This window comes from Hemibagrus wyckioides, linkage group LG23 (genome assembly GCF_019097595.1).
Source record: "Hemibagrus wyckioides isolate EC202008001 linkage group LG23, SWU_Hwy_1.0, whole genome shotgun sequence".
In the NCBI taxonomy this organism is placed as follows: Eukaryota; Metazoa; Chordata; class Actinopteri; order Siluriformes; family Bagridae; genus Hemibagrus; species Hemibagrus wyckioides.
In genome coordinates, this window is record NC_080732.1 from 2,857,613 (window position 1) to 2,869,967 (window position 12,355).

Genomic DNA, 12,355 nt, shown 5'->3' on the forward strand with positions numbered 1-12,355 from the left:
CACTAAACATCTACCACTAAACATCTACCATTAAACATCTACCACTAAACATCTACCACTAACATCTACCATTAAACATCTACCACTAACATCTACCACTAAACATCTACCACTAAACATCTACCACTAACATCTACCATTAAACATCTACCATTAAACATCTACCACTAAACATCTACCACTAACATCTACCACTAAACATCTACCACTAAACATCTACCATTAAACATCTACCACTAAACATCTACCACTAACATCTACCATTAAACATCTACCACTAACATCTACCACTAAACATCTACCACTAAACATCTACCACTAACATCTACCACTAAACATCTACCATTAAACATCTACCACTAAACATCTACCACTAAACATCTACCACTAACATCTACCACTAAACATCTACCACTAAACATCTACCATTAAACATCTACCACTAAACATCTACCACTAAACATCTACCACTAACATCTACCATTAAACATCTACCACTAACATCTACCACTAAACATCTACCACTAAACATCTACCACTAACCATCTACCACTAAACATCTACCATTAAACATCTACCACTAAACATCTACCACTAAACATCTACCACTAAACATCTACCATTAAACATCTACCATTAAACATCTACCACTAACATCTACCATTAAACATCTACCACTAAACATCTATCACTAACATCTACCACTAAACATCTACCACTAAACATCTACCACTAAACATCTACCACAAAACATCTACCACAAAACATCTACAACTAACATCTACCACTAAACATCTACCACTAACATCTACCACTAAACATCTACCACTAACATCTACCACTAAACATCTACCACTAACATCTACCACTAAACATCTACCACTAACATCTACCACTAAACATCTACCACTAAACATCTACCACTAAACATCTACCACTAACATCTACCACTAAACATCTACCACTAACATTTGCCACTAAACATCTACCACTAAACATCTACCACTAAACATCTACCATTAAACATCTACCACTAAACATCTACCATTAAACATCTACCACTAAACATCTACCACTAACATCTACCACTAAACATCTACCACTAATATCTACCACTAAACATCTACCACTAACATTTGCCACTAAACATCTACCACTAAACATCTACCACTAACATCTACCACTAAACATCTACCATTAAACATCTACCATTAAACATGTACCACTAACATCTACCATTAAACATCTACCACTAACATCTACCACTAAACATCTACCACTAAACATCTACCATTAAACATCTACCACTAAACATCTACCACTAACATCTACCATTAAACATCTACCACTAACATCTACCACTAAACATCTACCACTAAACATCTACCACTAACATCTACCATTAAACATCTACCATTAAACATCTACCACTAAACATCTACCACTAACATCTACCACTAAACATCTACCACTAATCATCTACCACTAACATCTACCATTAAACATCTACCATTAAACATCTACCATTAAACATCTACCACTAACATCTACCATTAAACATCTACCATTAAACATCTACCACTAAACATCTACCACTAACATCTACCACTAACATCTACCACTAAACATCTACCATTAAACATCTACCATTAAACATCTACCACTAACATCTACCATTAAACATCTACCATTAAACATCTACCACTAACATCTACCACTAAACATCTACCATTAAACATCTCCCATTAAACATCTACCACTAACATCTACCACTAAACATCTACCACTAACATCTACCACTAAACATCTACCACTAAACATCTACCACTAACATCTACCACTAAACATCTACCACTAAACATCTACCACTAAACATCTACCATTAAACATCTACCATTAAACATCTACCACTAAACATCTACCACTAACATCTACCATTAAACATCTACCATTAAACATCTACCACTAACATCTACCATTAAACATCTACCATTAAACATCTACCACTAACATCTACCACTAACATCTACCACTAAACATCTACCACTAACATCTACCACTAAACATCTACCACTAACATCTACCACTAAACATCTACCACTAACATCTACCACTAACATCTACCACTAAACATCTACCACTAACATCTACCATTAAACATCTACCATTAAACATCTACCACTAACATCTACCATTAAACATCTACCATTAAACATCTACCACTAACATCTACCACTAACATCTACCACTAACATCTACCACTAACATCTACCATTAAACATCTACCATTAAACATCTACCACTAACATCTACCATTAAACATCTACCATTAAACATCTACCACTAACATCTACCACTAACATCTACCACTAACATCTACCACTAAACATCTACCACTAAACATCTACCACTAAACATCTACCACTAAACATCTACCATTAAACATCTACCATTAAACATCTACCACTAACATCTACCACTAAACATCTACCACTAACATCTACCACTAAACATCTACCACTAAACATCTACCACTAACATCTACCACTAAACATCTACCACTAACATCTACCACTAAACATCTACCACTAACATCTGTTGGCTGCAGGTGACGGACGTGTCGGTGGAGGTGGCCACGGTGGACGCCATGCTCGATAAGCTGTGTAAGAAATACAGCAGACGCAGGAGGAGAGCAAAGAAGGTAAAAAAAGCCAAGAAGAATCCACCGGTCAACCTGCAGCACCTGGTCCTGATCATTACAGTGGTGGTGTTTGTCCTCGTGGTCATCATGTGGTCACTTCTGTGGGTTTTTACATGTAAGTGTAACACGTAAAGCGTTCGGGGGATGTGTCGAAGCTTTTGATGGAAGAAAAGTGATGCGTGAATTGTTTGGTCACTTTGTTAACCGATGTTTTTTCTTTTACAGTTCGGAGAGAAAGTAACAGTGGTGTGTACTTCGCTGGAATGTTCCGAGTTGCCAACATGGAGTTTATACCAGAGTACCGCTACGCAGACTCCAGTGAATTTGTTTCCATGGCAAATCAAATACAACATGTGGTAAATAAATAATGACACGAAACAACAACACGCTGTGAAGAAGCACTTAGTGAGTGAGTGAGTTTGGTGTGGAGGAACTTGACTGGCCTGCACAGAGTCCTGACCTCAACCCCATAGAACACCTTTGGGATGAATTAGAGCAGATACTTGGCCCAGACTCTGGGCTGAGCTGAAAAATCACACTGTGAGTCAGACCAAAACTGGGACGTCTGCCTTTACATGCACATGAATGTAATATGGAGTTGTCCTGCCCTTTACAGCTATAACAGCTTCAACTCTTCTGGTAAGGCTTTCCACAAGGTTTAGGAGTGTGTTTATGGGAATTTTTGACCATTCCTCTAGAAGAGCATTTGTGAGGTCAGGCACTGATGTTGGACGGGAATGTCTGACTCCGCTCTAATTCATCCCAAAGGTGTTCTATGGAGTTGAGGTCAGGACTCTGTGTCAAGTTCCTCCACACCAAACTCACTCATCCATGTCTTTATGCTTTGTTCACTGTCGTGCAGTCATGTTGGAACAGGAAGGGGTCATCCCCAAACTGTTCCCTACAAAGTTGGGAGCATGAAATTGTTCATAATGTCTTGGTATGAAGCTGAAGCATTAAGAGTTCCTTTCACTGGAACTAGGGGGCTGAACCCAACCCCTGAAAAACAACACCTGAATTCAATGGATTTGAAGGGGTGTCCCAAAACTTTTGGCAATATAGTGTACTTTTTTTGTTTGTTTTAATCTGTTCTTGTGGTGCATCCTGTGAATGAGTCGTTACTATGGAAACAGTGATGTATTCGAAAGGGTGCATTAATATGAACCCATGAATATAAATTATTTTGGTCAGTGCTGCTGTTAGAGAACTCTACTGACCAATCAGAATCAAGATCTCAACAGCACTGTGGTATTAAAAAGACATGTTCATGCTAAACTTCTATTCTCCTGTTTTCAATAAAGGTCAGCACAGTCTACAAATCATCATCAGTGTCGAAGCTCTACAAACACACCGTCATCTCTGACCTCAGGTACTGACATCATCACCACATGCCTGTGATTTTTAGTCCTCTGCTTTTTATCTCAGAGTTACCAATGCTAGTCTAGTTAAAGTCAGCTATTTTTTTTTGCTAATGTTGCTAACAATGAATGTATCAAACACCAAATCTTCAAATCCAGTTCTTCAGCTTATAGTTTTTATTGTTAGCTACATACATTAGCCTTGTAGCATTTACTTTAGCCTTGTAGTTTTAATCATTAGCTATTTCAGCCTTTATGTTTTCATTGTTAGCTACATTAGCCTTGTAGCATTTACATTAGCCTTGTAGCATTTACATTAGCCTTGTAGTTTTAATAATTTGCTATATCAGCCTTTATTTTTTCAATGTTAGCTACATTAGCCTTGTAGCATTTAAGTTAGCCTTGTAGTTTTATCATAAGCTATTTCAGCCTTTTGTTTTCATTGTTAGTTACATTAGCCTTGTAGCATTTACATTAGCCTTGTAGCATTTACATTAGCCTTGTAGTTTTAATCACTAGCGATTTCAGCCTTTATGTTTTCATTGTTAGCTACATTAGCCTTGTAGCATTTACATTAGCCTTGTAGCATTTACATTAGCCTTGAATCTTCTAGAAAAAGTAAGGAAGTGTTGAAAGTGTATGTTTTGTAAGGAACCCAGGTGCATGTGTTTTCTGTCCTGCTGTCATCAGTAACAATGATAAAGGTGGAGTGCTGGTGCATTTCTGGATGATCTTCGTGGTGCCGAGGCTGAAGACTCCAGCAGTGTGTGAGGAGTGTGTTAGCGCGATCCTCAGAGACTCAGTGCTCACATCCCTGAAGAACAGATCATCTGTGGGCTTCCTCCTGGGGCTGCCAGTGGACATCGACTCCATCTTCATCAACAGTAAGACGAGGGGAAAGGTGTCTGAGGATTCACATGAACATCACCTACTGACATGATCTACTGATGCACTGTGTCTGTTTATACATGTGCAAAAGTAATGGCACCCTGTAGATAAAACTGTTGAAGTTTGTAAATTTTATATTATTTTAAATGATTTAACAGCTGATTTAGGACAGACATTATTATTGTTATTACCTTTGTTTTGATTCCTGTTTAGGAGGCTAAGGACCCTTAATCAATCATCCAGTGAATTATTAAAGAACCACTGAAGAAAACTGAAGAACTAGGAGAAAATGCATTTATTGCATATATTACCAGCCCCCCCCCACACTCTTTCTTTTTCTCCCTCTCCCTCTCCCTCTCTCTCTCTCTCTCTCTCTCTCTACCCCCCCCCTCTATCCCCCCTCTCTTTCTCTCCCTCTTTCTCTCATTTTCTCCCCCTCTCCCTCTTTCTTTCTTTCTTTCTTTCTTTCTTTCTTTCTTCCTCTCTTTCTTTCTCTCCCTCCCTCCCTCTCTCTCTCTCTCTCCATCTTACTGTCTTATTCCTTATCTACATATCTCTTTTTTAAACTTGAATCAGTCATTTGTGTAACCAAAATGAAAGAAGTAAGAAATTCTGCCACACTTTTTTTCTCTGTAGTTGCTCAGCGCTCAGATTACACATCCATCGCTGCAGGTAATGTCAGTGTTTGATTGGCTTTGCCTGCATGTGCTTCACATCCCTGGTCTCTGAACTCGGGGTTAAAGTTCACGCCTCTCTGCCTCTGTCTCAGGCTCTGAGTGTGTGGATAAGCTGTACGCAGGCCTCCCCGGTGTGAGAGTCCCTCTGAACGTCTTCTCATCATGGGGTGGTCTGAGCTGCCACATCAAGCTCACAGCAGCTCCGGGTTCCATCATCCGGCTCACGGTGAACAGCCTGGACATCGAGCCCAGCGACTGCATCCAGGACGCGCTCAGTGTGTACGATGCCCTGCTGCCCATGAGAGCCAAATCCTTACACAGGTTCGTGTTTCAAAACTCAGGATCTATATAGCAAGTGTAGCAGCTGCAGTAGTATGTAGCATGGTGATCTACGGCGTCACGTCATTATAGAAATCCTGGATATAATAAATTATAAATAATTCTTTTCCCTGTAGGTTGTGTGAGGCAGTGCGGGTTCCAGTTTCTCTCGTCTCCACCTCTAACGTCATGCTGCTTTCCTTCAGACTCACACAAGGCAACAAGAGCTTCCGTGGATTCTTCCAGGCCGTTCCTGAGGAGGGTGTGTGTGCATGTGTGTGTGTGTGTATGCATGGAGATAAAGAGGATGCATATGTATAAATCTGATCTCTCTGGTTCTTTTGTGCTGTAATATAAGCTCTAGAGCTTGTGTCTCATTGTTTATCTCATTTATATCTCACTTATATCTCAGAGTGTCTGAGTGTAATAGAGATTCCAGCGGTTCTCAGTGAAGCAGGAGTGATGACCAGCCCGTTCTACCCCAGCCTTCTCCCCCCGCTGTGCTCCTGCACCTGGAGGCTTCAGGTACACAAATATATTTTTAGATTAAATAGTTTTTATGATGTTTAATGATTTTGTTTAATTATGTTAAATTTTTTAATAAGATTTTCCTGGACTCATTTTAGACCCACAGCACATCCCTGGGCGTGGCTCTGAAGTTTGAGAACTACATCCTCTCACTGAAAGACCTGACCCCATGTGAACACGGCTGGTGGAAGGTCAATGAGATCATGTGAGTGATCGTACATTCAGTTTGAGTGTAATCCTGATGAAACGTGATAACCGTGATGGGCCGTCATCTTGTGATCCTGCAGATACTGCGGCCGCTACGTGAGTCACGTGACCGTCTTCCGCATTCCTGAGAGAAGTGTGGAAGTGGTGTTTCGCTGCAGCTCCCGCAGCTCTGAGCTGCCATTCAGTGCCACCTACGGCAGCTTCAACATCAGCCAACGTGAGAGCAATGCTGCCCCCAGGTGGCAGTGGATGTTATTACAGTCTTCTGACCACTGAAATCTATAGAAGTCTGTTTTCTTTATTATATTGTAGCTGACATTTTTCCACGCTGTTATTGTTTTGTTTTGTTTTTTCTCCAGCGTGTCCTGAGGGTCACTTCCTGTGTGCCACGGGGTTGTGTGTAGAAAAGGAGCGGCGCTGTGATGGCCTGGATGACTGTCAGGATGAGAGCGATGAGGTTTTCTGCAGTATGTCAACTGAATCTGTAGCATGTGTGTGTGTGTGTGTGTGTGTGAGTATTGGGGCAGTGTTGGTTCAAGTGGTTAAGGCTATCATAGCTGCCCCTGAGCTCTGACCCCGGCTTCCTCAGCTTGGATATGCGAAGAAAAGAATTTCACTGTGATATAATGCATGTGTGATGATAATAAAGGCTTTGTGCCCTCAGTTCATGTGTGTGTGTGAGATTACCATGAACAAAGAACTTCTGCACATTTACCAGCAATGTAAAAAATATCAGAAAATCTGTTTATATATAAATCATAAAGTGAAATAAAAGCATTCACTAGACTTTGCAGCGATCTTCCTAGGTTTCCCTCTAGAATTTCCATGTAGTTTCCTTAGACATCATCTACTATACAATAACTGGGTGGTGGTAGCTTAAGTGGATAAGGCTCAGGGTCGTTGACCAGAAGATCAGGGTTCAAGCCCTAGCTCTGCAAAGCTGGCACTGTTGGGCCCTTGAGCAAGGCCCCCCAAACCACCCTACACCAGGCTGTGCTGCATGGCTGACCATGCGCTCTGACCCCATCCCCTAAGGATTGGACATGCAAAGAAAGAATTTCACAGTGCAGTAACGTATATGTGACAAATAAAGACAACTAAACTTAATAACTGTGTTTCCACTTTTAAGGAAGAGATATGATGGTCAGGGGTCATTTTAACGCTTAGTCTCACAGGACTACAATCATAAGTGATAAATTTCTTAGCTCAAATCTGTAAGAATTAACTACATCTCATAATAAATCTTCGCAGCAAAACCCTTTAAGAACTGCGGCAGCCCGACTCTCCATCCTCTTTATGTGTGCGACGGAGAGGACGATTGTCCTAACGGTCGAGATGAAACCAACTGCACTCAAGGTACGATGTCCAAACTGTACACACACTTCAGAACACACACACAACTGCAATATCTGCAACACTTTTGAGATGTGAGATGATGATATGTGTTTTTATGAGTTGTCTCTCTGATCCACAGAGACTGGCTGCTCCGGGATGTGGTATCAGTGCAGCAACGGAGTGTGCATCCTAAAGAAAAACGCCAAGTGTGACGGATTTCACGACTGTCCTGACCACAGCGATGAAAAGGACTGCGGTGAGTTTGAAGCAAGCATTTGGCCTTCACATAACCCCAAGCTCTTCACTTCTGATGACATACCCAGTGTTTGTTTATTTAAACTTTGGACTCAAGTAATAATTTGTAATTAGGAAAGCGATTTAGTCGACTCGGATTTCAGTTAGTTGGACTGATTAATCTTCTGTGCTGGAAAGCTGCCCACACACTTCATTTCTAAGCACCATCACTCACCCCCAGATCCGTGGTGCTTCCATGAGGACATTGTTAGCCTGAGCTCCATGTCCGTTCGGGACGGGTTCACCTGCGGTGCGACGAAGCTGCTGTGTTAATTGCAGTGTGTGTTGACGGTGATTTTCGGGGAGGTTTGAGATGAAAAGGCAGGGCTTTGATCACTGCTCCGGCGCCGTAGCAAAGGCCTGTATGGATTTAATAAGATGGTGATCTTCAGGACCATGACCATCTGTCAGCATCTCTCTTTCTCAAACTGAAACTAGAAATACAGCAAGTTTCTTTTTAGAATTTATTTATTTAGAATATTTTAGAAATGATCATTAAAACAACAAAGGTTTTCCTTCTTCTTTTTTCACCTTTTTAAAGAAAACCTTTTCATGACGTTTTTTAACGTTGGCATTTATTTTTTGATTTTATATTATAGTAGTATTTTTATACATCTGACTTATGATGTTACTATGTATGATTTGGATGCTTGTAGCAAATATTTATTTTTTTATTCTTTAGATTTCTTTCTTTATTTTATTATTATTGTTATTTATTTTTTATGTTAATAACATTTATTTATTTATTTATATTTATTATTTATTTTTATGTCACTTCTAAACAGTGTTGATTAGACAATTAAACACGGAGGATGTTAACCATAGATGCTAGGTAGCTGTAATTACAACACAATTATAAGCATTATAAATGAAGCGTGAGGAAGTGAGGCATTGAATAAACAGCATACACAAAAGAAAAAGTCCCAGAAGGCCTATGTCCTTATCCTCATCAAGATATCCAGATTCTAATAGGAGGAATCAAGTAAGAATTGCCCTAAATGCCCTTATCTGGTGCTCCAGAAACTCAGATAATCACAGAGGAACAGTTTGCATGGCTGACATGTGCATAGTGGAACATGACTGGCTCTTGGATTTTATGATGCAATAACTCCTAGCACCAATTAAGAGACTATAGCAAATAATTTCTATCTAAAATGATCAATCACAAGCAAAACAAGGTATGGATCAGATAACTTTAAATCTCTTTCAATGTAATGTCTTCCAAATTAAAAAAACAATCATTTACCAATACTGTGATGTACAGAAAACTCTGAAAGATCATGTCTGTAAGCTTGATGGTATATGATCCGTGTTGCAGCCTGTGGTCAGTCCATGCCTGTCAAACGTGTGATGGACAGCACAGCTCTTCAGGAGCGAGTGGTGGGTGGAGTCAATGCTGTAGAAGGGGAGTGGCCATGGCAGGTCAGTTTGCATTTCTCAGGTCATCTGTATTGCGGCGCTTCGGTTATCACCAGCGAGTGGCTCATCTCTGCTGCACACTGTTTTAGCAAAGAGAGGTAAGATCAAGTAAACACACATTACTAATACATTTTACAATAACATGTAAACGTATATACAGTGAAAATAGAACAGGTTTTTATGTAGGTTTGAATGTTAGTATTTTTGATAATTTAACCTCTAACTTCTCCAACACTTATTCATTAACTATACATAAGAAAAAGAACCATTATTCTATCTAAACATCTACGACCATTAACCTTTGTCCTCTCCAGACTCTCAGACCCGCGCCAGTGGATGGCTCACATGGGCATGTTGACTCAGGGCAGTGCTAAGCATGTAGCAGAGATCCGCCGTATCGTGGTGCACGAGTACTACAATGCTCGTAACTTTGACTACGACATCGCTCTGCTGCAGCTCAGAAAGCCGTGGCCCAGCAGCCTGGCTTCCTTTATCCAGCCTGTGTGCCTGCCAGCACCCTCACAGACCCTCACCGAGAAACACCGCTGCTGGGTGACCGGCTGGGGTTACCGCTCTGAACAGGGTGAGACGTGTCACTGAGTGAAGACGAAGAGGAATCATATAACAGATTTCTAAACATAGCTACAGACACTTGAAATTCTCCAGGATGCTGGATGATATACAGTGCTGCTGTTTTGTACCAAAAATTAGCCTAATGTCTAACTTCTGGTACTCATAGGTGACCTGTTATCTCAAATAAGACTACTTTTTCTTCCATTTTAAATCAGAAATTGTTGCTTAAACAATATAGTCATCAAAAACTTCAGATTCTATGAATATTCAAATTCTAAACACTCCAACTCTCACCTTGTTCTTGTGGACTGGGAATTATTAATAGTTAAAAATATATTACATAATAATATATAATGTAAAGGCTTTTCTCGGGCTGCCTCCCATATATTATGAAACAATCACATTTTACTTACCTGTTTAATACCAGGGCAGCACAGTGGTTTATTGGTTAGCACTGCTGCCTCACAGCAAGAAGGTCCCAGGTTCGAACAGGCAGGGGCCTTTCTGTGTGGAGTTTGCATGTTCTCCCCGTTCCTGCGTGGGTTTACTCCGGGTACTCCGGTTTCCTCCCACAGTCCAAAAACGTACATTAGGTTGATTGGTAATTCTAAATTGCCCATAGGAGTGAGTGTGAGTGTGTGTGGTTGTCTGTCTATACGTGTGGCCCTGTGATGGACTGGTGACCTGTCCAGGGTGTACCCCTGCCTTTCGCTCAGTGTGTGCTGGGATAGGCTCCAGCAGATCCCCGTGACCCTGATTAGGAATAAAGCAGGTATAGAAAATGGATGGATGATTAATACCAACCCATTTAAAAAAGAAATAGATAAATAAATAACCATGTTTCAGCACACAGCTCTCTGCACATATTATAAAATTTATTAAAAATTAAATTCAAATTGAATTTCTATCCCATGTCAGCAGCAATAACTTACGGAAATAATTGTTTTGTTTTTTTTCAAATCCAAATCTCCTGTTTTTAAACACTTCTAATATTTGACTGACAGAAAAAAAAGATTAATATTATTAAAAGTAATATTTCAATAGAAAAAATGGTCAAGGTGTCCGTCTTTCCTCAGATAAGGTCCTACCCACGGTGCTTCAGAAGGCAGAGGTTCGTATCCTGAGTCAGAGCGAGTGTAAGAGGGCGTACGGTCCGGTCTCTCCCCGCATGCTGTGTGCAGGAGTGCCCAGTGGAGAGAGAGACGCCTGTCGGGTGAGTACAAATAAAGTTGGTCTCAAATTTCTGGAGCCACATGTGAAAATCTGATTTTTATAGATCAGACTGACAAAACGTCCATTCTAACACCATCCTTACTCAGTGTCTTTATGCTCTTCTGTTGACTACAGGGGGACTCGGGTGGTCCTCTGTCGTGCCAGGCTTCAGAAGGTGGACGCTGGTTTCTGACCGGGATCGTAAGCTGGGGGTCGGGCTGCGGCCGACCGAACTTTCCAGGAGTGTACACCAGAGTGGCCAAGTTCATCAACTGGATCAACAGCCACATCTCCAACTCATGATTAACCTCCGACACTCAGAGCCAAGCTTCATAAACTTGAACTCTTATTCAGTGGACATTAACGTCTGAACCTCAGTATCCATGAACTGACCTCAGCATTATCACAGCCATCATGGATTATGATCATTAGAACAGATTGTGTGATTGTTTAGTGTGATTCAGAAGTTCTGTAACATGGAAAAATGTGTGTTATTAATAAATTAACACATTAATTAATTACTTAATTAACATTAAATTTATAAAAATTATATTTGACAATTTGAGGTGCAGTCATGGGCTTCATTATGATAATAAATTATAATCCAAACGATAAATGGATCACTTTTGAGCATGTGATGTTTAATTCACAAATAAGATCACAAATACAAGCAAACAGTAAGAAAGAAAGAAAGAAAGAAAGAAAGAAAGAAAGAAAGAAAGAAAGCACCGACTATCATTAACTTATTGTATTTTCTGATGTACAATACAAGTTCCCGTGCGCGAGCTGTTACTATGGAAACCATATTAGTATTAGAAGGAGCGCATTAATATGAACCCTCTGCT

The 12,355-nt window shown here is 40.2% G+C and overlaps 1 protein-coding gene across 1 annotated transcript in view; it reads left to right on the plus strand.

The window, feature by feature from the left end:
• The window catches only part of tmprss7 (transmembrane serine protease 7), a 28,055-nt gene extending 16,142 nt beyond the window's left edge, over positions 1-11,913 (plus strand). The window contains exons 2-18 of the mRNA XM_058375803.1: positions 2,609-2,816; positions 2,927-3,057; positions 4,003-4,070; positions 4,750-4,943; positions 5,584-5,619; positions 5,717-5,945; positions 6,080-6,204; positions 6,355-6,467; positions 6,569-6,675; positions 6,758-6,894; positions 7,037-7,144; positions 7,929-8,033; positions 8,152-8,268; positions 9,625-9,823; positions 10,040-10,308; positions 11,375-11,511; positions 11,646-11,913. Coding sequence (XP_058231786.1) covers positions 2,609-2,816; positions 2,927-3,057; positions 4,003-4,070; positions 4,750-4,943; positions 5,584-5,619; positions 5,717-5,945; positions 6,080-6,204; positions 6,355-6,467; positions 6,569-6,675; positions 6,758-6,894; positions 7,037-7,144; positions 7,929-8,033; positions 8,152-8,268; positions 9,625-9,823; positions 10,040-10,308; positions 11,375-11,511; positions 11,646-11,813 — 2,451 coding nt within the window. The 3' untranslated portion in view covers positions 11,814-11,913. The remainder of the gene's footprint in view (positions 1-2,608; positions 2,817-2,926; positions 3,058-4,002; positions 4,071-4,749; positions 4,944-5,583; positions 5,620-5,716; positions 5,946-6,079; positions 6,205-6,354; positions 6,468-6,568; positions 6,676-6,757; positions 6,895-7,036; positions 7,145-7,928; positions 8,034-8,151; positions 8,269-9,624; positions 9,824-10,039; positions 10,309-11,374; positions 11,512-11,645) is intronic.
• Positions 11,914-12,355: the final 442 nt, after the last annotated feature.